This window comes from Pollicipes pollicipes, unplaced genomic scaffold (genome assembly GCF_011947565.3).
Source record: "Pollicipes pollicipes isolate AB1234 unplaced genomic scaffold, Ppol_2.1 Scaffold_4295;HRSCAF=5057_pilon_pilon_pilon, whole genome shotgun sequence".
NCBI lineage: Eukaryota > Metazoa > Arthropoda > Thecostraca > Pollicipedomorpha > Pollicipedidae > Pollicipes > Pollicipes pollicipes.
This window is the reverse complement of record NW_023596461.1, coordinates 33279148-33304545: the sequence shown is the minus strand read 5'-3', so window position 1 is coordinate 33304545 and position 25398 is coordinate 33279148. Positions and strand designations below refer to the sequence as shown.

The 25398-nt window shown below is 53.3% G+C and overlaps 1 protein-coding gene across 1 annotated transcript; it reads right to left on the bottom strand.

Annotated features, from left to right (window-relative positions):
- Nucleotides 1-96: 96 nt before the first annotated feature.
- On the bottom strand, nucleotides 97-11399 carry CycB3 (cyclin B3). The gene is made up of 10 exons (XM_037220639.1): nucleotides 11273-11399; nucleotides 9185-9333; nucleotides 8115-8306; nucleotides 7517-7662; nucleotides 6651-6822; nucleotides 5835-6068; nucleotides 4941-5096; nucleotides 2101-2284; nucleotides 1537-1642; nucleotides 97-1017 (listed from the first exon to the last, which is right to left on the bottom strand). Exons 2-10 carry the CDS (start codon nucleotides 9323-9325, stop codon nucleotides 963-965), a joined length of 1386 nt encoding a protein of 461 aa, XP_037076534.1. The 5' UTR covers nucleotides 9326-9333; nucleotides 11273-11399; the 3' UTR covers nucleotides 97-962.
- Nucleotides 11400-25398: the final 13999 nt, after the last annotated feature.

Here is a 25398-nt window from a genome sequence, read left to right as displayed (position 1 = left end):
CCAGCTGCGACCCGACGAACCAGTCACCGCCTGGTCGGCGCGGCTGCCTTCAGCGCGTCGCCTCCGCGGCTCCATACAGACACGCGCTCTCCCCGGCCTGATATGTATTCTCCCAAACGGCACGCCGGCCCGGCTCCAGCGAGCGGCCGGCGGTCCCGCGGCCCGACTGCCGGGACCGCGGGACCACCTCCGGACCAGCGCCGGACCGGCGGGCTTCGTTCACGGTCGAGCTGTCATGTCGCCACGGTCGCTCGGACGGCCAGATCGCGTTGCGGCAGGAGAGTGGCAAATTTCACCGGCACACACACGGCTATGTACACGCACACGGGGATACGGCATGCTCAAGAGGACGGCGCAACGCCGCCAAAATAAACCCGCCGGACGGACCACGGATTTGCACCACGAGGAGTCAGTGGTAAAATACAGCTACACCAATGTACAATGCGGTTTAAACTAGCTAAGACTTAGTCGTCCATGACTACCACGGTACTACTTTTCTCTAACCAAACGGGTTGGCGCTCTCAAACAACAGTAGATAATAAGACGTTCGCAAACAACTTCGCTACTTCACCGCACAATTTTGCACTGTTGGCACTTGGCAGCCACGTTGGGGGGTGAGATCCTCAGCCTAGTAAAAAGGGACTTCATTTGATCAAACTTAAGTTGATGCCTAAAACACCCCAGCATGGACCAATCGAAAGGTTCGAGCCGGCGCTCCAGCCCGCTCGTTGACCCTGCGGGCACGGCGGTCTCCCGACCCCCTGACCTGCGCGCTCGGGGCCCTCGTGTCCTACGGCCCCGCTGGCGCCCTTCCCCCAACGCTGGCCGCGCCGGACGGGTTCGATGCATCAGGTCAAACGTCCGCCTCTGAGGCGCCGCGGCCGCTGCGCCGGTCGGCGTCGGGCGCGCCAGTCACCGCCGATCGACGCCGGCGGCGCGCCGACGCGGTCAGAGCGGCGCCGCTACAACGCCGGCACCGACTCCAGCACCGCGATCTTGGCCACCTGGTGGAACACCCTGCGGGAGGAGCGCGTCGTCAGCGGTGCCCACGCCGCGCCGGGCTGAGCGGACGTGGTGGAGCGCGCCGACGAGGCCGGCCGGTCACGTGGCGGCGCGGATTCGAGGTCACTGGTATGACTGCACCACGGGAAGCGAACGGGCAACTGTGGTTATCGGCGTCAATTAAGCATCGCCTGCGGCCTAAGTTCGACACTAAGAACACCCGGACCATGCCCAGAGGCGCTTATCCAGACCACGACTGGGCCCTCGTCCGCCATCCGGTCATCCGTCCACCAGTCTTCGTTCGCCACGTCTACCACAATACCTAACTAGGGGTGCTACAACCATGTCCGCTGATAGAGGGCCAATGGGCAAATAATGGTGAACGCAGAGACCGCACCCGGGGGGGGGGGGGGGGGGGGGGAGGCCTAGCCTGTGGACGCTCTATCAGCAGGCGCAGCGCAATGAGCCTTCACGGACGCATGTCCAAACTCGGGAGCACCGTATTCGGTCCAACGCACGGCGGAAAGCGCTTACTTGTGCGAGTACTTGGCTCGTATCGTCTTCAGGTGCGGGCTGGCCTCCTTCCTCAGCATGTCGTTCAGTTTGTGCACTACATCTTTGAACTCTTCAGTTTTGTATTCTGAAAAGTCCAGCGCCGGTAAGTTGGGCCACCCATGGCAGGGAAAGCTCGAGCTTACTGCACATGCACGCTTGTGGTAAGAATCTGGCGAGTGCTACCAAAAGCCAACCAGCTCCACAGATAATCCCGTAAACCAATATCCACAGCGATCTTCGTTCAGTCGATACAAAGGCAGCCCCTACGTAGCCGGCTTGCTCCACACCCAAACCAAATTGCCCGCGACGTCCGACTAGCGCTGAACAGCACTGAAACTCCCGACCTGAGCAGCCCCTGGCAAGGCCTGTAAAACACACAACCACGCCAGGAGCTGAGGTGAGCGCTGGCAGCGCGCAGTCCGACCGGAGACCAGCACAGCGTCCTTCCTCCCTCCTCCCTCTCGCCGACAAGCCCAGCGTCCCGCCTGCCTGCCTCCCACACCCTCACGCCCCGCCGGCCAGCCCCCCGCGCGGCCGCCGTACCGGAGAAGTGCTCGACGGTGCGCCGGATGGCGGCGAACTGGTCGGGCGAGCGCATGAGCACGGCCAGCGTGAGCGCGGCGGCCGCCATGCGCGAGCCGGCCACCGTCACGAACTGGTACTCCATCAGCGACAGCTCCAGGATGTAGCGCGCCAGCGTGAGCACCTCGATCGACAGCTTACAGCACTGCCGGACGGGGCGGCCGGGGACAGCGTCAGCCATGCGTGCGAGCGCACCAGGGTCAGCTGACACATATGTCGGACCGCCGGACAGCACGTGGACGGGAGGGGGGGGGGGACAGCGTCAGCCACGCGTGCAAGCAGCATCAGCGTCAGCTGACACATATGTCGGACCGCCGGACAGCACGTGGACGGGAGGGGGGGGGGGGGGCAGCGTCAGCCACGCGTGCAAGCAGCACCAGCGTCAGCTGACACATATGTCGGACCGCCGGACAGCACGTGGGCGGGGAGGGGGGAGGGACAGCGTCAGCCACCCGTGCGAGCAGCACCAGTGTCAGCTGACACATATGTCGGACCGCCGAACAGCACGTGAGCGGGGGGGGGGGGCAGCGTATGCGGTGCGGAATGTCGCGCCAGGACCAGCCGACGCACGTCGGGCTGTTGAACATAAGCGGCAGGAGACATCAGAGGCGGGGGGGGGGGGGGGGGCTGCTGCGGCCCTACCGACCGCGAGCGGCACGCTATGGAAGCAGGAACAGCACGGGGCGTGTTCTGACGCCAGATGATCCCTAGCGTTCAGAACGCGGAGACTGCGGCCACTAGACAGGCTGTGGGAGCCAGACAGGTTGGCCTTTATTTGATAGGATCCTGCCGTTATTCCCCGCCACCCTGGTGAGCTGCCTGACGCAGCACGGGAGAACGGTACCATATCGTGGACCTGGGCTAGAGGATGACGCAGCTTGATGCCTGCCTCTCCTCCATCGGCGACACACATCTGGTTCAAAAAACCCGGAAAACGGCGCTCAGGGATACATCTCAACGGATAAAACGCGACGGTAATAGCCTTCGGAGCTGAGGCAGACTGCTTCGCAGAGGTCGAAAGTAGGGGCATACATGGGTGTCGGATTGTGCGTGGGAAGTCAAACGGGAGCATATAGGGAAATGGGAGGAGAGGCACGTTGGGAGCCCGACAGCCATGGGAGCACCACGACAGCCTTGGAGACAGCTACACAAGTCTCGGGTATGAACACATACGGGCCTCGGACCACAAACAAACACGGGAGAGCTGAAGTCAACCACGATTCAGCGTCCATGCGAAATATAACAGACGCGCGACCTCAAGCGAACGCGTCCGCTACAAGCACCGATAACATGGGCGGTTGGATAACACTCGTGCGGACTGGCGAGGGATCCTTCGTCACGGCGAAATATAGCCGCAGGATGAACAATGCCAACAGGTGTTTCAAAATTGGGTACAATGTTTGTTTGTTTTTACAATTGTCTGATGCGAGACTGCCGGCATTCTTCACGCATGTTAAAAAGTGGCCAGGTGCGGAAACGACTGATGTTTGGTAGTTATCGAATACATCTGCAAAATATTCAAACCAATGCAAGAAAGCGTATCCAAGTTCCAAGCACAAATCCTAAGCGTCATTCGTCCGTCGTTCACGCGATGGTCGTCACGGCGTAGTGGGTGACACAGCTCACCGTCACGGTGTGATCTGAACAAGTCATTCGTCCGTAATCCGCACGATGGCCGTCACTTTGCAGTACGCGACGCAGCTCGCCGTCACGGTGTAGCACGTGACGCAGCTCACCGTCACGGTGTAGTACGTGACGCAGCTCACCGTCACGGTGTAGTACGTGACGCAGCTCACCGTCACGGTTTAGTACGTGACGCAGCTCACCGTCACGGTAAAGTACGTGACGCAGCACACCGTCATGGTTTAGTACGTGACGCAACTCACTGTCACGGTGTAGTACGTGACGCAGCACACCGCCACGGTCTAGTACGTGACGCAGCTCACCGTCACGGTCTCGGTGGCGGCGGCTATCGGTGGTGAGTGGTCTCGCCCAGCTGCTAGTCAGCTGATCCCGTCCCAGTCAGTGACAGACTTAGCGCGTCTAGGACAAATGGTTACGTGCGTTCCATTTGTACGTGCGTTGAATTTAGGCAACAATGGGTACGTGCGTTGAATTTAGGTAACAAAATTGTCATACCGCATAATGGCTCAGCTACTTTTAGCCCCATCTCAATAATAGGCTTATCTTTCATTGCCCGAAGCTGTCATTTAATCATTTCATTGTCATTTTTCTAGTTTGTATCAACATCCTGCGCTAAATGTTATCGTTGATAACAAGCACGTAAAACGGATGACACAGACGCAACGATGGCCATGTTGACACGCCCGCGGTTGTTGTTGCGAACTGCGTGATTCTACGCACACAGCTTCGAAGACTCGGGCCTGCAAACTGCCTTAGGGTCGGGTCGGTCTGCGTGACTCAGCCTGAGATCTTTTTATCGAATGAGTCGCGTCTCGCTCGCCTTCCCTCTCGTCATTGGCAGTCGTGGGAACCATAATGGGCCCCAGCGGTACATGATGAGAGCGCACACAGCCACCGAACAGCACACAAGAGCAGCATGGGAGCCCCAGGCAGTCACAGCACCCCGACCGCCAACACACCCGAGAACCATGGGAACAACCACAACCCTGAGAACGAACACAGCCGCCAGGGTCACAACAAACACTGCAGCTCGCCCGCCCGACGGCTCCCACCATCCCTGGGAGCCGCACGAGCCCCGCGGCGGCGGCAGGGACGGTAGGGGCGGTAGGGGCGGTAGGGGCGGTAGGGACGGCAGGGGCGGCGGCGGCGGCACTCACCCTGGCGTAGCGTCGCAGGAAGCGGTACGACACAGGCAGGCCCAGGTCAAAATTGACGGTCCGCAGCATCTTCATCTCGGTGAAGATCACCTCTCGCCGGGCGTACGCGTCTTCGCAGATGTAAAGAAAGTCGTCCAGCGGCGGCGGCAGCCGCTCCTGGAGGCGAGCACGGAAGTCAGGGGAGGCGGTGGGGGGGTGACGGGGAGGTCAGAGCCGGCGGCAGGCGGGGTGACGGGAAGGTCAGAGGCGGCGTCAGGAGGGGTGACAGAGCGATCAGGGGCGGCGGCAGGCGGGGTGACAGGGAGGTCGGAGGCGGCGTCAGACGGGGTGACAGAGCTGTCAGGGGTGGCGGCAGGCGGGGTGACAGAGCTGTCAGGGGCGGCGGTAGGCGGGGTGACAGGAAGGTCAGGGGCGGCGGCAGGTGAGGTGACAGGGCGGACAGGAGTGGCGGCAGGTGAGGTGACGGGGCGGTCAAGGACGGCGGCAGGCGGGGTGACAGGGCGGTCAAGGGCGGTGGCAGGTGGATGCACGCGGTGGTGGCAAGACAGAAGAGAGCTGCAGGGGAGAAGAGAGTCGACGTCAACGCGCTGTTCAACCAGAACACAGGAGACCGAGCTCGCGCACCGTAGTCTGCTAAGACCAGACATCCCTTCTCAATCACTTCTGACTGGCAGCAGCTGTCACCCACGAACAGCCACCCGACACGCATATGCCATATTAAACATCGCGGTAGACGGAAAAAGCACAGCACAATCAGGATTAATTCACATTAACTCGACCCGGCAAGCCAAACCTCGACCGGCTCCGCCCGGCATCCAGCCGCTACAGCCACGCAGCCGCGAGACGCCGGTGCGCCTCCGTCGGCCGCGCCGACCGCTCCCGCCGCTGACTCACGTCGAACTTGCAGGCCACGAAGATGGCGGTGGCGCCGACCAGCTGCAGCGTCTCGCGGCTGACCACGACGTGGCCCAAGTAGACATCCACCAGCTGCACGGCCATGTACAGCGTCTCGTGGTTCAGCTCGAACGACTCCTGCACCTCGACCATCCAGTCCACCAGGATGGCGCGCATCATCTCCGTCAGGTCGGGCTGTTTCGTCTCCAGGTAGGCGGTGACGGCCACGCGCGACTGGCGGAGACGGCGCCGGGTCAGAGCGGCGGCCAGGGGTGACACGGGGAGCGCCGGCGATGGCGGCGGGCGTTCGGGCACACGCAGGATGACGACCAGCCGACAGGTGTCTGAGTTGTCCCTTTTATACGTGCAGCCCCCCTCCCCCCAGGGTTAGAAGTGAGCAGTCAAATGGCGACAAAGAGCAGGGCGTGAGCCATTAAGCTTGAGACACTGCTGTAAGATCATAATTTACTGCTGATCGCCCGATCTTACGCAGACAAAACGAAAGAATCCGGTGCTGGCTAAGCGTTTCACAAGCGCGAGCGCGAAATCGCAATCCTTATAAAAGTGCGCTTGAGCTAGTCAGTTTTATATTCATCGTCGAGCACCCATAAAACCCCCGCAAGAGCATCACATACTACACGTCAATGCCACAGACAGGGGGAAACCTTTTCTGTTCACACGACAGACTCCAGTGCGCGACCACAGCGCCCTCTCTCGCCCTCGACCCCCTCCCCCAAACCCATTCCTCACAACATCCCTCCACACGCAGCAGACCGTCCCCACCGATGCGCCGCCGGCCGGGGCGTGCGGCCTCACCTCTCGCTGGCGGTAGTAGCGGAACACGTCGGCCACGTACTCGGGCACGGCGAAGATGTCGCCGGCGCTCTCGGCGTCGAAGTCCAGCACGCCGTCGGGCAGTGCCGATCGACGCAGCTCGTTCTCGGCGTTCAGTCGGTCCACCAGCTCGCTCTGGCGCTCGGCCGTCGGTCTGCGGCGGCGGGCGGCAGCGTCGGGGCGCGCGCGGGCGAGGGGCGCCACCACGCAGGTCCATGTCGGCTTCCAGCCGCGTTCGTGATTCGAAGCAAGGCGTTCGACAAAACAAAAAAATGCGTGGAGATTTACGTGCAATTTGCGGTGAGAGGGGACAGCACAATGAAAAAATGATGCCAACTGGGCATAACTCCGATGCTCGAGTGAACGGAAGTCGATATGCGGCAAAATGGTACAATGAAGAGAATGTGGGACACTGTATTGCCAGGATGACTACACTTCACATGCTTTCGACATACAGTAAAGTGATATTCCTCCACTCGATATTCAGGCACGGCGGTCAGTGCAGACCAATATAAGTACATCTGTGTGAACCATTTCAGACCCACATGACCAAGGAGCACCAACGGAGATATCTGACGATTGCAATGGAAGGAACAAAACCTCGCAAACGCGTGAGATTCATAAGCAATCAAATGTTAACAAGTCAGCATGCAAAACACACCTGGCGCGTTATTTAGGTTCGATGACGAGTCTGTTACTTCGATGACATGTATCCATACAGAAAACACCGAGAACAAAAACAACCAAAGGGGAGCAAAACAGCCACGCCTGATCCCACCCCGCATGACACTGCAGGGCAACCGAACTCCCACAGCCGTGGCGGCGCGTCATCGGCCGCCGGTGCTCACGTGTTGCCCTGTGGCGGCGTCTCGAAGGTGGTCTCGGAGGACTCGAGGCTGCCGCTGCTGCTGCTGCTGGGCAGCGCCAGCCGCGTGACGTCGACGGTGACGGAGGTCAGGTCGGCCAGCGTCGGTATAGAGCGCAGCTTGCGGGCCTGCCGCGCACGCGCACGCTGACGTCACGGGCCAGCGCAGCCGGGGTACGCACTGACGGGCAGCTGGGCAGCCCTCATCACCGCTGCGCAGTCCCGCTTGGCTGACGGGCACCGAGGCCGATGCCTGCCGCTATTGTGGCATGCCGCCGGACTTAAAGTCACGGGGCTTTAAGCTAATTTACCCAACGTCGAGTCCAATTAAAGCCAAGCAAGATTAGAGCTAATTCAAGGAGGGGTCCGTCGAGAGGACAAATGTATTTACGACAAATGTCTTAGCATCACTGAACACAATAAAATACAGCTTGGTGCATTCCTCGTACATACGCATTACGCATACCAAGCACGGGTACATGACAGCGCCAAAACGTATCAGCCGCCAAACATCAGCAAAGCATGGACATCTTCCGTAGGGCGCTTATCCAGCCGCCTGGAACGTCTAAAGGTGTGCTGACCTTTTTGGCGGCGCCGTCAGCGTCGGCGGTGGCAGTGCGTTTGACGCCGGCGCGTGGCTTCAGCGCCAGCCGCGGCGGCGGCGCCGGCTGCTGGCTCGGTCCGCTGCTCTCCGGCGCCCGGTGTACGCGGCCCTTCTTCACGCCCAGCTTAGTGATGCCCTTCTTGCCGCCGGCCAGACCCTTCTCGATAGCCTGTGGGCCGTGCGAGGAGCGTCAGCCGCCGGTCGGGGCGGCCCGGGAGCTCAGGAGAGCCGGCCGGCCAGGGAGCTAAGGGGAACCAGAGCGGGCAGGAAGCCCGGGGAGCCGGGCGGGCAGGAAGCTCAAGGGGGCGGGGGCAATTCGGGATCTCAGGAAGCTGGGGCAGGCCGGGAGCTTAAAAGAGCTGGAGCAGCCCGGGAGCTCAGGGGAGCCAGGGCGGGTCAAGAGCTCAGGGGAGCCAGGGCGGGTCAGGAGCTCAGGGGAGTCGGGCGGACCGAGAGCTCAGGGGAGCCGGAGCTGGCCAGGAGCTCAGGGGAGCTGGGGCAGCCTGGGAGCTCAGGGGAGTCAGGGCTGGCAGAAAGCTCAGGGGAGCCGGGACGGCCCGAGAGCTCAGGCGAGCCAGGGCTGGCAGGAAACTTAGGGGAACTGGGGCGGACCAGGAGCTCAGGAGAGCTGGGGCGGGCAGGAAGCTCAGGGAAGCCGAGGACGTCCAGGTGCTCAGGGAAGCCAGGCCGGGCCAAGAGCTCAGGGGAGTCGAGGCATTCCGGGAGCCCAGGGGAGCCGAGGCAGTCAGGGAGACTAGGGGAACCAGGGCTGGCAGGAAGCCAGGGGAGCTGGGGCAGGTCAAGAGCTCAGGGGAGCCAGGGTGGGCCGGGAGCTCAGGGGAGCCAGGGTGGGCCAGGAGCTCAGGGGAGCCGGGTTGCAGGGCGCTGGCCGGGAGCGGCCCAGTGGCGAGCGGTACGTCTGTCTATTCTGCCGGGATTAGTTCTGTATCAACAGGCGCTGTATCAGCAGGGCAGCAGTACGCCACACCGGCAACCGGCGCCAGACACACAGACAGGAGGCACGCCGCCGCCACCAGGTGGACTTGCATTTGTGAGGTCGATGAAGGCGGCGCGCGGCTTGCCCATCTTCTTGGTGGACGGCGCCTGCTTGCCGGCCGGCAGCAGCGCAGGCTCATTCTCGGCGTCGAGCGGCTCTGGCGCGGCCCGCAGAGACCTCCGAGTCGTCATCGCGCCGCCTGCCGGGCCAGAGGTCAGCGCGTGACCGGGTGTGGAGACACGACAGCGACCGCCGCAGCCGGACAGCCCAAACGGCTCGTGCACGCTGGACGCCTGCCTGAGAGAATTACGGGGAGTGCGGACAGCAAATAGAGGAGGTAGGAAACAACGCAAACAACGATCAGCATGGAGGAACAATCCAGAAAAGAGAAAACGACAATACAAAACCAGAGTGGAAAAGGTTATGCTGAGGTGGTTTGCTTGCGCATTATAACGACATGTGCTGATGCATATGAAAGCATGTCAACTTGACAAGCAGGTTCCAGATTAGGGAGTCCAGACTCCTACACATCAACCTCCCATAAACTGAAGGTAACAATCTCAAAGTCATTAAGCCTGCAGGTCGTATTGTTCTTCCACCAGCCAGACCATCCCACAAGTTTTGGAAACCAGGCAGTTAGTTTACCAATAAACTTGATAAACCTAACTAAACCTGATAATCAGGTGAAAGCATTGAATTGAAAATGATTTTGCATGTCATGATCAAAGGCAACTGGAACAGCTTTGCATTGAAGTCAAATATGAATACTGCATATATTAATATAAATACCGCAAATATGAATACTGCAATAATAGCCGCAGGCTGCCTGGCTCTCCCAACATCACTGGATGGAATCCCATGCATGCAATCCTGGTGATATCTAAAACTTGTGTTTCAACTGGCTATGCAGCACTAGAAAAATAGAAGTTGGGTATGCTGCCTGTCATACAACACCTCTGTGAACAGTCATTACCAGAAAACATGTTATCTTAGATGTATGGGCATAATATTTGATGGATTTTTAGCTTGTGGCTCTGGATTTGGTAACCAACATTTGCAGTTGTGAAAAAGCTACAAATTTGTATCATATTTATATCATCAAATTTACAGATAAATCTAACAGCAAATTTCTCACATAAGCTATGACTGAACAATGAAGCAATACTGCAGACACAAATGAATATATGATTTTTTATCTCAGGTGGCACATATTTTATTACTGAATAACATCCAGCAACAATTATTCATTGAATATGTATCTCATGCAATGCCTATATTTGTGGCTTCTCTAAGCTTCATGGCCTTTAGATCCGATAAAAGTGCATCAACACATGAACAGGCTGGTCGGTAAGCCACAGCAGGTATCAGCAAGCTCTCACTTGGGAGGTGACACAATATTAAGCATCCTGTGTTGATGCTGTGTGGCACAGAATCAGGATTGGCAGAAGCTGGAATGAATTCTCTTGATGCTACAAGATGTCACTTCTCCCATACTGAGGTTATATTTCACAATTTTGTTTATGTGTTGCAGACCTCAACACAAGAAAGGACTATATTCAATCTTTGTGACACCTCCACACCAAGGTAAAGGAGTTGCATGAATTAAGGCTGGGGGCACCCTAGAGCCCAGGAGATGCATGGGCACCAAGTGCACCCACCTGTCTAAAGGCTTGTCTCCCTCAAAGATCTAGACAGGACCCCTTAAACGAGAACTTCATGGCAATGATATCATTCACATCCTTGCTGTTGGTTTACAGGCAGGTCGACATGCTTGTCACTACCTATATTTTCCATCTGCTACCTACCAAAATTGAACGGCCATAGAACTTGCCTAAACTTGGAAAAACGTTTAGAAATGGTACAAGATTTCACATCAGCAGCCCGCATGCACTGAAATGCACCAGACATGCTATTTTGAAACATGACTTAAAACACATTTGCCACAACACAAATGATATCTACCTGAGATGAAATGGACAGAAAAGTCGCCATTTGTTGCCACCACAAAAATAATAAGTGCAATAGACAGTCAGTCACCGCTGGTTACCGCAATACCAGTCAAATTGTAATAAACAGTAGAGTGCACCCCTCAACATTCAAATCGAAATCAGGACAGACAAAAGTAGCCATGCCCTTACCTTGTTGTAAGGACAGCCAGTGAAAGAGCTTTCTCTTCTGTCGCACTACTCCGTTGCAACAAGTTACTTCACAAAAATTCGGGCAAACAGTTTCAAAACGTCCGGACGCAGGAATGACTCAACGCACGACGCGTCTGTGAATTCAAAAACATCACCACATTTCTCGCCAGGCCATTGGGTAAAGCGAAGAATTATTGACCAATCAGAAAACAGTACACAAAATCAGCTGAGTGGAGAACTATTGATGTAGGAATGTGACCACTAATTTCAAATGTTTGGTAGAAGTGCTGCGGCGCAGGAAGATGTGAGTCAAACAATGGGTGAAATAGATGTTTCTTCTAAGTGGCTGAAATAAGGGAGATGTTAACAAAAATTTGCAGCTGTTGATAAGAGTGGTGCTTAGTTTTATGCTAAGCTCGATACTCGAAAAGATTTTTGGTAGCTTCGCTTTTCAGCTTCATGTGCCCGCCCAGGTCTGGAGTAGTGTCCACAGCTTATAGTGTACACAGTTCATAACATCCACATTTCGGCCACTGCAAAGGCCGTTTGAGCATGCGCACTCGGAATCTTAAGTAGCAAAAATACCGATGACGGGTGTTGGCACCTGCGCCGAATGGAGCGACGTTGGACACTCAGCCAACACCTCGTGGCGGGCGGCGGGCACGCGAGGACGACCGTTGATTGGGAGAAATGTTTTCGAACCACATTTGAAAGCTATTTTTATCGTTCAGAGGTAAAACTGGAGCGTATACACTGTCCGAAAAGTTTTGTGACCGATTCGCTCAAGCGATTAAGAGTTATCAACCACGTGAACAATATATTTCGCCTGTAACGGACGAAATGGCAGCGCCGAGCTGCTTCTAAAATTTGTCAAAGCCATGGATTTAGCCACTTCAAGTGACGACGTAAACGCCATTCAGCGTGAGACTGCGACATTGCTACAAATGCTTCTCTCAGCTCCAAACTTCCACGACCTCATCTTGCTTTCACATACGGCTCTCCCATGTTTGCGAAATCATTGATTGAGTAGGCTCTTTGCAGTTGTGTACTCAACAGCAGGTTGAATAAATAGACCATCCAGTCACCAATTTTTGGTATAGGTAGCCAACTTCAAGGACGGGATGCGACAAGTCCTGTTACGACACGGCCGTCGGCTGCAAGCGGCCACCGCTAATCTGAAGTGATGCGTCATCGTGTGGGTATGCATGTGTGTAAATATGCAGGTACGATGTGATCATGACTGAAGAATGCATGCTTTGGTTTTCTGGACAACTTTTTGCTCTACATGTCATTGATGAGCTGCTGGTTAAGTTCTATGATACTACAAGCCACGCGAATCAGTTTCACAAATACGCGGGATCAAAAGCCGCTTGGTGTCAGTTGCTGATCTGTCCATATGTGGTAGATAGCAGAAGTGCCCAGATGTTTAATGAAATGTATCCTGGCGAGCACTTTTGTCAGCGGTCTCAGCAAGTTCTGGATATGCTCGATATTTGCCCGTCATTTGGAAATTCAGTCAGTCTCGGACCTTGACAATAAATGACCAGAGGCATTGTCTGAAAGCCGACTAAGCGGACGTGATGGGATGATTTGGTAACAATAAGCTGTAAAACGTTTAAAACTTCAGGTGGGGCACTGTTAGTGCCCATTCACTTATAAATAAGCTCGGCAGTTTTCTTCACGGATTGGCAGTTAGGTTTCCAATGCACCAAATCAGATTATAGCTCATGTCACTAAAATTAGTTTAAGTCAATACTTTTCTGAAGATATCAAGCGTTTAAATGCCTCAAATAAAACTATCTTGATATTTACGTGGGCATTTATAATTATCGGTTTCTTTCGAACATAAAAAATGTTTTGGTATATGCTGTGCAATGATTTCTACTATACAGAATTAGAATGGCATGGATGTGGACCCCAAAAGCAGCTTATGTAAAAACTTTTTGGTGTGTGTTTGGCACGAGTAGGCTCCAAATTAAATGTTATGTAACATTGGCGGAACATTGTCGAACTTGTGTCCGTTTTTGCCATGCTGAAGGCTTACAACCAAAAAATATCATAATATGCCAGCCGCTTAATAAGCCTACAGCTTAAAAAGCAGGCTAATCCATTGCTCTGTTCGTATCTAGTTAGTTTGTCAGAGAGTTTTATATTCCGTTCTATATTCCAATCGGGTATTTTTATTTATTTTTTAGTACATTTATTTCATCGATTAATATGATGTGGTTATCCTAGTTAATTTGGGTTACTACACGTTACTTAGGCCAACAATTTACAGGTAACCAATGTTTTATGAATGCTTTAACCGAATTATCTTTGTATGTCTAGTCTTCTGCGTAAATATTTGTTTCATATTATATGCACCAAATAAGACTAATCTCGTAAGTTCTGGATGTCACCAGTGATGGCGCTGTTGGCGCGGCTCCGTAATATGGCCGCGGTTGTTTCGCATTGCGTCGTGCATGTTACGTCGCAGTAACTCAATCAACCGTGTGTCGACATTGTTTCCACCTGTCTTTTTACTGACCTTGTTTAGTGCTTTCTGTTACGCAGGATGTTTTCGTATTTTTCGCATCAGCGTTTTCTTGTAAAATCTTGGCGAAGCCCCCGCCCCTCTCACTCAGGCCACTGTTGTGTTACGTGGATTTATTGTCCACATTACGCTTTTTTGCACCTTTCCTCTTTTTCTCTGTAACTCTTGGCAATATGCCCCATACAAGTAACGAGTTATGTTACGCTAAATTGCTTTAATTGCTGCGCCTTTGTTTGTGTGTCTTCTTTAATTCTAACTCTTGAATTTGGATTTCATCCCTTATGCTCGCCACCGCGATGTCACTGGGAGTATTTTCCATGCTTTTATTGTCTTAAGTTCGATTGTTTGCCGTCCGCGTAACTACGAACAAAGGCCCCCCCCGGTTTTTCGTAGTTCTTCTCGGATCCGTAATTCTTTTTGAGTCGCATGAAGGCAGATGAGAAACAAATCTCACGTTATGTGAGTCTGGAATCCATCGATGGGACCCTAAACGTGCCACTGCTTCTCCCACTAGCAGCCAGCGACGTGTGAGAATGCGTCTCATCTCATCTGTGAGGCTCAGGGAGATCGACCAACAGCCGACTCCCTAATTTCGGTAGGGATCGGAACCCCTAATCCACCACTATGGCATCTGCCTACGTGACGCATAGGACATTCTCCATCGCTGCCTGCGAGGAGCCCTTGCCTATGTGACGAGTGGCCTTTCTTCGTCCATACACGTATGGAGTCATTAAGTAAACCACACGCGATGCATTTAGCCCTTACAAACACACTCGATTGAACTCGTGGAGATTTCCAACCGTCCCCAACATACACGGAGCATGCTATGCTATGCAAGATAAAGGTATTGACGTAGAAATATGGACCTGACTGCGAAGCGACCTGTCTTATGGAAAAATTCAGGTCGCACATTACTCTGCTATTTTCCTACAGATTATTCATTGAAACGCTAAGAAGAGCCAGGCATGGCATTGGCAGGCGTGGCCACCGACCAGGCATGGGTCGGCACTGTGACTAGTGACATATTTGTGCATTAGGGATGCTTATTAGGACAGCACGACACCAGCACGAGAAGAGTACACGGCAAATACGGGTCAGAAATAATGTACGAGTACGTTATCTCAAAAGATGCTGCGAACGTTTTCTTTACTAATATTAGATGCACCGCAAGGTTATATATTAAAATTGAAAAGGACCGCGGACGTCATAGAGACCTCGAAGGGTCGGCGATTCCTACACGGGGCCTACATTTTGTGGAGGCGTAAGCGCCGAGCGCCCAGCCGTTGGTGCACCAGGCCAAGATGGTCCTCAACACCGTGAATGTCCAAATGCCCGTATGAATCTATGAATCTCCCTCCCTCCGATGAAGTCGGCCAAAGGGCCGCCCCTATTGGCTGTCCCGGTGCGCATGTCTGGAGCCAGGGTCCGGAGCAAACGTAAAAGTCAGTTATCGGCACAAAAAAACGGCTATCCACAGCCAGCACGGGCGGCGGGCAACACCCACCAAATCCAACGTATCATTGCGCTCAGAATCAAACAAGGAACATGTTTGCTTATTTGTAATGTCGTTCCATGTCATGCTTTTGTAAATATGGGCATGTAAACTTTAAATAGTTCAATTAGCATTAACAAACAGCTTTCAACCTGGTCTAAATGGGTCAAGTGTTGACCCAGTAACAGATAACTTATTACTTGTCGCGAGATCTCGTTGAGACCAATTCACTATTCATGTTTCCGTGATCCTCTATCGTAGCTTATGACAGGAGGTCGGATGTCCCGGTCCGTGCTATGAAAAACGGCGAGTCAGGGCGCGAATTAAATGTGCTACCGAATCACAGCTGTCAACCGCCACCATGAGCCATCAGTCGCAGAAGCCTTCAATAGGGCGGCATCAACGCCGAGTGTGACTCCGTTGCCCCCGGGGCACGGCGCACACCGCCACCTTGACGACGCCGACAAGTGGCCGACAGGTCAACACTCCAGGTGGCGCCTCCATCGGGCCTGCACACAGCCAGCCCGCTCCGGCCTCCAGTCTGGCCCACGCGGACTCCCGAGGTGAGACAGTCTGGCCCACGCGGACTCCCGAGGTGAGGCAGTCTGGCCCACGCGGACTCCCGAGGTGAGGCAGTCTGGCCCACGTGGACTACCGGGGTGAGACAGTCTGGCCCACGCGGACTCCCGAGGTGAGACAGTCTGGCCCACGCGGACTCCCGAGGTGAGGCAGTCTGGTCCACGTGGACTACCGGGGTGAGACAGTCTGGCCCACGCGGACTCCCGAGGTAAGACAGTCTGGTCCTACGCGGACTCCCGAGGTGAGGCAGTCTGGCCCACGCGGACTCCCGAGGTGAGGCAGTCTGGCCCACGTGGACTACCGGGGTGAGACAGTCTGGCCCACGCGGACTCCCGAGGTAAGACAATCTGGCCTACGCGGACTCCCGAGGTGAGGCAGTCTGGCCCACGCGGACTCCCGAGGTGAGGCAGTCGGGCCCAAGGGACTTCCGCGACGGGCGAGCCGTCGCAACAGCAGCAGGAAGCTCACCTGGAGCAGACGGAAGACGCGTCTCTGCTTGCGTGCGACACGACGTGCACGCTGTTTGAGGTAGCCGGCGGTTTTGTGCGGACGCAGCTGTCGAAGGACGCAGAGCTCTGTGCTGTTGCCCCGGCCGGAAAGGTACCGTTGACGTGCGGGGGGGGGGGGGGGGGTACTGCTACCGTCCGCCAGATGCTGACCGTGATGTGAATTTGATCGCTGCCTTCTTCCAGAGCATTCATTCTGCCAATCTACTGTTTCTCATCGTGGGCGACTTTGACCTGCCTGAGGTTTGATGGCAGGGTAATGGCGACAAAGCTACACTTCTCAGGTGCATCGTCAGAGCCGTCAAATTCCCAGACTCTGTCGCTGAGTGTGAAGCGGTGCAATCTGTAACGTCACCAACGCGCGGGGAGAATATCCTGAACCTCGCCATCTCCTATGGCGGAGCTGCTGCATTTGAGGTCGGCGACGGTACTTTCAACTCTGACCACCGTATCGTGACGACTCAGTTTTCTGCAAAATGTGGGCCGGCCCCCCACCCTATACGATTTAAGGCTTACAACTACAAACAGGCAGACTTCGACGGTCTGCGCACTGCTCTCGGGCTTATCCCTTGGCGCATTCAAAATGATTTAAGTGTTGATGATGCTGTCCTTGAGCTCCGGAAGAAATTTCCTCCATGGTTTGACCGGTCCGTTCGAGACTTGCTGCGTGACAAGGAGATGGCTCGCAGACGTAAGAAAGCGCTTCCGACCGCCGAAAATATTGCTAGGCAACATACTGCTGGCGCCGGCTTCAAAACAGCAGCTGATGCTAAATATCGCGAGTATTTGTTGGGTCTAGTGCGAGTCTTCAAGGACTACCCGAAAACGTTATTAGTCCTTTGTTAAGTCCTTGAAGTCATCAGCGCACATATCTCCTGTTCTCGAGTGCGATCTAAGTTCTGCGACCCTGACGTTCGTATATTGCCTGACCCACCTTTGCTCGATGCGCCTGGATTAGACAGCTTTACCGTACCACATGGCCGTGTAGCATACTTGTTACGCGATCTCAGCGCACACGAGGCCTGTGGTCCCGACAGGCTCAGTGCCCGGACTCTCAGGGAATGTGCCGGGGAGCCAGCTATTCCGTTAGAAATAATATGCAAGCTTTCTCTAAACTCTGGCGTCCTCCCCGCCATGTGGAAGCAAGCGAATGTAATACCGGTGCATAAGAAGGGGTCCAAAAACCTACCTGAAAATTACAGACCTGTGTCGTTGCTTCCTATCTGCTCAAAAATATTGGAGAAAATTGTGAGCGATAACGTATCACGGATTTGTCTGCCCGCCCCTCCCTCATCCCAGAATGGCTTCCTTCCGAAGCGCTCTTGCATCACAAACGTTTCATTTTTTCTTGAACACTGCTGGACATATATCTCGAAAGGTTAACAAACAAATGCACTTAGCACCGGTTACTTTTCAGCATTCACCAGCGTAAATCACCCTCTTCCGCTACACATTCATACGTTCTTCTTTGAACGTTCTGCTTCTTCGTTCACAATGCGTAGTGCTGACCGGTAAACAGTCTGACTGGATTCCAGTGCGATCTGGTGTCCTGGAAGGCAGTATCCTAGGACCGTTGCTGTTCGCCTGCTTTCTGACTGATGTTCCTGACCAAATCGAGAATGAGTGCCTTATGTACGCCGATGATGTGAAAATGTATCACCGAATCGACAACGTAGCAGGTTGTCTTACACTCCAGGCGAATTTGGATCGCCTCTGTAAATCGTCCAAAAACTGGGGACTGAAACTAAACCCAGCTAAGTGCAATGCCATCTCATTCACCCTCCGTACTTCACCTGTTCACTACTCAAACGCACTAGACGGTCACCGCTTAGATAGCTGCCATCAGATTCGCGATCTTGGCGTCTTGCCGGACACCAAGCTCACCTTTGCCAGTCACATAGGTTCAGCCGTCTCAACAGCAAATAGGATGCTGGGCCTTCTCATGCAAAGCGTGCAAATGCCGTCGTGCCCTCGTCAGGCGCGGTCCAATCACAAGGCTTTGTGTTTTGCCTTCAACGCTCATGTGAGGCCATTGATAGAGGCCGGTAGCGTTATTTGGAGCGGTGCTGCCGTTTCCCATCTCGCCCAGTTCGAAAGACTACAACACCGCTTTCTGCTATGGTTGGGTTCGAGTAGCCAGTCTCGGTGTCCTCCACTGGTTTATGAGCATCTCCTCGCTCTCTTCAAAACATCATCTATCTAGGCACGCTTCACTCAGTCTGACATCTTATTTCTATGCAACGTATTTGATCAGGCCTTCCGATCGTTGTCGTTATGACAAAGGACTACCAGTGCTTGGATCTCCGTGTCCGCGTTGGCTCGATCAAGTACAGCCACGTCGTGAAGTGGGCACTTCATTTTGCGCGCACGCCACGTGATTGGCAAGTGTTGACCAGGCCTGCACGCTTTTTTCCGAGTCTGGTGCCAAAAGCGGGTGCTCCCACTGGCCATTACACCTGAAGGTGAGCCACCCACAAGCGTTACCCCGTGGGGGTGCTACATGTTCAGAAGGGTCCCGCGGATTTCGACTCGTTTGGCGATGATACCGATCGGGGGGGGGGGGGGGGAGGGCAATCAGGTGTGGACAGCGTTCTACGAGGCTGCAAAGTCTTGGGCATATCTGACCACGGCACCGACTCCCCGTCACACTTTGGCCACGCATCGACAATGCCGAAGCGCGACGAGCACATCACGTTGAACCTTGTCATGGTCGTGTTCGCTCAGCCCGAGTCGGGCTACCACGACTGCACGCTGGGCCCCCAAGACTCCGTGCCAGACACCAGAGGCACGAGCGTGCCACGCCTTAAATATGGCCGCATGGTAGGTCCGTCACAGCAAGGTCGCTTTACCAACAGACGGAGTGCGAAGGCCTTGCCTCTCGGAAGGCTCAACATATGTGTGTTATAAGATGCATCAGAATTTAATAACATAAGGCATATAGGGCAGATATACCATAAGACCTCTTATATCATCACAACGTTGCTTTTTCTTAAGAGATGAAGTCCGCAAGTTTTTGACAGGACTAGTCGCTTAATGCTAAGCAGATTCGAGAGGAGCATGTCACTGCTTGTTGCTTCATTTTGTGTATAGCTACCACTGGCGGTATGATTGTTAGTATATGCAAAAAACCACGGCCTGTGTCCTGCACTTGGCACAGCTCGAACGTATCGCAAGTGGCAGAGCCGACCAGAACCGGTTCGACCGGTACATAAGCTGCCTTCCCCCCTCAAGGACTAACGCCGTGCTCCATCACGCAGCGGTCAGTGCAATGGCCCGATGATATATGCAGAGGTCTCGGAGAATAATTCCGTTCATTTGAATGTATTCTGGCTGTTTTAAGATCATGACCATTGTTGTAAGCATATCTTTGTCACGACTTGTTAGCGAAAAAACGGCGGCATTTTTTCTTTCCATTTAAGTGTGAATTTCTCAAACAAACAAAGCGAATTTGTCAGGTGAACGAGCTCTTACACAAGTGGTTGTACGGCATGCTTGAGGCAAAGCGTTCGTACAGTTACGTTACGCTACTGTACGTTACCGTACGTTAACGCTAGCGTTGGCGAGGCGCCATTACAGCACAGTTGGTTCTTTGTGTACATTAAACAAAGCTGTCTTATCAAAGAAAGATGCAAAGTAGGTACGTGAAGCTATACAATACTGGTGGAGTAAATACCGCTGCTTATCAGTCCATTCACCTTTTGCTCACGAAATTGAAAAGAAACGCTATTCAGTCGGAATAATGTGTGAGTCATGCGAGACTGCGAAAATTGAAGTTCCTTCAGCACGCCCCAACGATGAAGTCTTAAAATATGTTCCTCAAGTGTCCAAAATATGTGCGCAAAGTTCTGCATTTCACTCATTCAGCAGGGGGGTTACCATTCACATATGTGGGTTAATACTACAGTGTATTACGCCCCAGCGACTTCCTACGTGTGGGTGTATCCCCAGCCAAAGTCATGCCCCACCAGGAATACATCTGATCCCTGACGATAAATGATGCGGCATGCGAGCAGCCCAAACGGAAAATGTTTGGCAACTTGGGGATCGGTCTTAACCGGTTACTGGATCGTCTGCATGTTTAACGCTTAGTCACCACGACATTCGTGGTTCGAAAACCACTTAACTTATCCCTCTGCCATGGGATTGCGTCAGGAATTGGACGTCACCTTCCCAGCGGCTTCCAGGCTAATATCTGCCGTCGACAAAGCCGACTTCTCAGACACAATTAAGATCCGGTTGCGCCGCTCCCCGTTATTGGTATCGCGTGATCTGCTGAACTCAAGCTGGCCTGGCACTCTAGCGCGAGCAGATTGAATGCTTTAACGTTCGGTCTGACATGGCACGCCACACGCAGAAAAGCTCCTTTGTGGATGGATGCCTGACGATTTGGCGCATACCTTTGATTTTCCAGAGTTTGCACCTTATCACACTCGCAGTTCAGAAAGCGCGATGGCATCGCACTGCACGGCGATTGTATTGTATTAGTAGAATTGCATTGGAACAATGTGCATTGCCGTCCCGCATTGTCTTTCATCGCATGTGACATGTCACTGGGTTTCAATATCTGATGTTTGCTTCAATATTTTCAAATGTAGTACACTGTCTTTAATCCGGGTGGTCGGGAGGCGATGGATGCCGTTTAACATGAAGGCTCCCATCAAAATATGATGCGACACTTTGAAACCCAGAGGCGTGACCACGCCTTGGAGGGCAATGCGACTTGTCGGGGAAGTGACAGACTGTCTGAACGTGTCCGGGAAGACCGGAATCCTCAGCCTCCCGTCTTACACTTCAGACGGTTCAAGGCGGGCATTATCGCTGTACTCTAGCCCTCAATCATCGCTTGCAGGTCTTTCTGGATTTCAGGTTAATATAGCTTTGGTTTATGGATTTTGGGGGCTCATGGATTATCTCAACCGGAACTTGATAATTATTCTAGGATATAAAATTTAGCAGGTCCCCTAGAACCCATGGTTCACTTCCAAACGTAACCATGAGGCCTTCCAGGATCCGTGTTTTGTATTTGCAGAGGTTTTTAATCCTCGCCGAAAGACAAGGTGTCTCAAAGCCATTTCGAACGCTCAGCTGGAATCATTTAAGCGTCACTCAACATATGTTGCTGAAACTCTCAGTCGTTGAGTTTTCCGCGTTTGTACACCCTTTTGTGAAATTCGAAAACAGCCATATTTTATAAGCCCCTGTTGTTTTCGGCTTTTAGCCGTTGCTATGCGTTCGGTGTGAGCCCGACAATGCAATGAATACGCGCCGCTCTGCTGAATACGCACCGCAGCGGTCACACGGCCCGACCCGGTGGGGCCGCGAGCAGCGTTGTGTTCACGCGTGGCCGGCCGGCGTGGCGGATGGTTGATCGTAAGTAGCCCACGGACTGAGCGAGGTGTTGTCAGAAGGCGGCACCACAATGAGGAAGGCCCAGACATAACAGTCACCAGAAATTATTTATTTGTTGAGGTGCAGGTCGGCTAATGCGATCAGGAGCGTCGCCGAATTCGTTCTCGGCAGAAGGTTTTAGAAGTGACTTACCTTGTACTACTGTACTCCATCTTATGATACGGCGCGGAGAACCGCCTCTGTAAAAAGCAGAAAGATCAGCTCATTCGAGACCAGGCTAGGTGAAATGCGCCAAATAAAGCGTGTCGTAGGTCACCTTAGCTTTGTTATGTCATTTTACGCCGTTTGGCAAGCGCTGTGAAGGGACCCTGTTTTCTTTTCCGTATGGTGCTTGTTACATACAGATAAAATACACAAATGAAGGTCATTTTGTACAAAACTATACAAAATGAGGAACATGCAAATGAAATGCGCCCAAGACCTCGTGCGGAGGGCCCCCAAAAGATCGAGCGTATCCGAGCAGGCCGTCAGATGGCCCTGACAAGAGCGTAGGGTCCTGCATTAAAATACCCCATGCACAGGGCCCCCAAACAATCCAGTATGCCGGGGCAGGTTAACAGATTTGGCCCCGGCAAGTGTGCAGGGCTTTTCAGTCAAACATAATGTACCCAAGACCCAATTTGAAGGGTCCCGACTGACCGAGTGTACATAAACAGGCTAACAGATGGGCGCTCGACAAGAGCGTAGGGCACTAAGCAAGTGACAGAAAATGGAAACGCTATAGACCAATGCAGAGGGTCCATGAGCATATCGCGAGTATGTCGGTAGGTGAGCCAAGACCAACGTAAAGGTCCTCCGAGCAATCGAGAATACCCCGGCAGGTTAACATACGGGGCCCCGGATATAACCCACAGAGCCTTTTCGGCGAGTAAAAATAATACGTGGAAGACCCCTGATTGACAAGCGCGACCCGACACGCTGGCAGGAAGGGCACAGCAACAGCGCAGGGCCCTCTGAGCAAACGCAAAGAAGTCAAGGGCAACATGGAAGGCTCCTTAACGATCGGAATGACCCTATAAGTGACCATATGAGTCCCCCGAAAACAGCATAGGGCGACTGGTCAGCACAATAAGGCTTAAAATTTCCAATAACTGACTTTTCAATCATTTAAGCTTTTTCTTATTCCTCGTTGTCCTTTCACTTTCTTTTGCAACTGTCCTTGGTGGCCAGTAAATTCAAAGATGTCCAATTTTGTTTCGTTTTGTGTTAAAAAAGAAACTGCATCTGTTCGGTAGACAATGGGCCCTTCGGACCCTATGGGCCCTTTCGGGGCCCATGGGGGGAGGGCCCCGTGGCCACCCCCTCTGGATCCGCTCCTGAGGTCCTAACCCCTACTTTCCGATCACACCATTCCACGGAAACGGCAGGTTTCGGCGGCGTAAGTTTACCATGCGGTAATCCTCGGCACGGTCCGTCCTGCCCTTTGACGTCACCTCACCTCTTTTGGCGCGACCTGAAGCGACTGGAACCCACCCCGCCACGGGTGGGTGGATCGGAAGGCAGTTGTTAGGCGAAGTGAGGCATTGACACACGGCCTGATCAGTGGACCTGATTTCACATGGATCGAGGCGCGCCGACTGATGTGTTAGTGCCGGGCAGGCTGCATGACTCAAGAGTATGGCTGTTCAGAACCGTTTCATTCTCTGCTACAATACACTGCTCTGAAGATGGAAAGGCGGTCGACATACGCTTATCATACCTCATCGGTGCACTACAAGCCGTTAAAATTGATGTGATGCTGTGATACTCGCGACGCTGTGGTGCACGCGAGTATTCGACCGCGCCGTCGTCCACCTGACCTTGCCTGGCTTTCCAGATGACGGAGAGATACGGACCACAAAGTCCGCTTTCATCCGGCGAAGAAGAAAAAAATATATTCTGACATGGTCTATGTTGAATTTCAGTCCCCAAGTAAAGGAAAATTAAACTATCCCAATATAAAGGTGTTCGGTAGGTTACTCGGCACGGCGCACAGCCGGCACGCCGTCGGAGCGCGTTCCATAGCTAGTTCCGCTGGTGACCGCTATGGCGCTACGGTCGCTTGCAGTCTAGAGGAGCAGGAGGAACTCCCGGCGTGGGAGTGATGGATGGGGTCAGCGGCGGAGTTTCGCGAAATGATTTCGGGGTTGAACAGTAAAAATGGCTCTATGTGCCCTCAACTATGCCAAAAAACAGGTTTCTCTAGATTTTACCCACTTTTTCCAAAATTTCGGAGGCTGAACAGGAAATGATTTCCCCAGCCGAATTATATCTGCCAAATCGTATCCCCAACAAAACTTGTTCCCCGAATCATACCCAAAACTGAAGAGTTCAGCACAGGAAATACAATTGTTATGCTCAGGCAAAAAGGGTAGACCCCAGCAAATGAAACATAAAATTAAGGCTGTCGCCACGTATGTCATCACATACTCCATCTCATCCGGTGACGAGTAATCACAAATTAATATATGTGGACTCCGCAGTGTTGAAAGCATCGCTATTCCTCAATCACACCCTTAGACGTGGACAAACTCAGGAAAAATTATATTTCAGCCTGTGTACGGATTACATTGGGTATACACTGGTCTTCACGGGGACCACGCGGGGTCGGGCTTTATGCAGCCAGCTGAGCTCAACGTTGAAACGCTGCTTTCAGCCCAGGCCCTTATTTTACAGCTGTTGGTCTCTTCCATGGCTCCTTAAATATCGGAAACATCGCAGCCTGATGCTGACCATGCTTGATGCGCCCTAAATGAGATACTCACCATAAGCCAAACGACCTTTTGGAGTCGCCAGGCCCTGAATTTGTATGCATCTTGGATCTGTTATAAATAAGCTCAAAGAATCTTCTACGACGCAGCATCTTACTTAAGATTTTGCCGGAGAACATCATGGAATGCGGAGTCTGTTCACAATATTCGTGATACTAAACTTTCCAGGAACGATGCATTTTCCAAGAAAAAAATCAACGGTTCCATCCTAAATAACTTGACAAGCTCCAGGGTGCCCGGATCTTCTCTTGCGATCTCAGCACAAGCCCAACATGGTGAAGTGTGCGCCTCCAGTCAGCAGTTCACGAAGAGGGCGGCTCGCAAACACTCAGAAGCTGCAGACTTTCAGTGCAAGAGCCGAGTCTGGACACACACGCAAGGCACCCCTAGTCTGTGCTGGAAAGGGCTATCGTTCTACGCAAACGCCCAGCGCTTCTTCGGGTTTTCAAGCGTAGGTGAACGGATCACGCGATGTTGGAATTCTGCGCGCCCTACGCAGACCTAAGCCCCTCTAATTTCTGAACCCCATGCCCGCGAAAATGGGGAAGGTTTATCGGGGAGAATATTTTAAGGTCTGTGTGGCATTCATAATGTCATAATAAGGCCATGCAAATCCTGGCATTCCATAAGCTATGCGACGACCAAGGCCAGGTAAAATATGATTGTCAAGGCGTTCATACATGGCGTTCGAGAGCGCGATTTCCAGATAACACGGCCGTCAATTGGCTCCCAATCAATGCTGCATAGGTTCGATGACGTAATCAAACCATGACGCATTGAGTAACATATTTACTAAACAGTGAATTGCGCGGGCTAGAGCAGTCTTTTCCACTTAAACAGCGTGTCAATAGTTATAA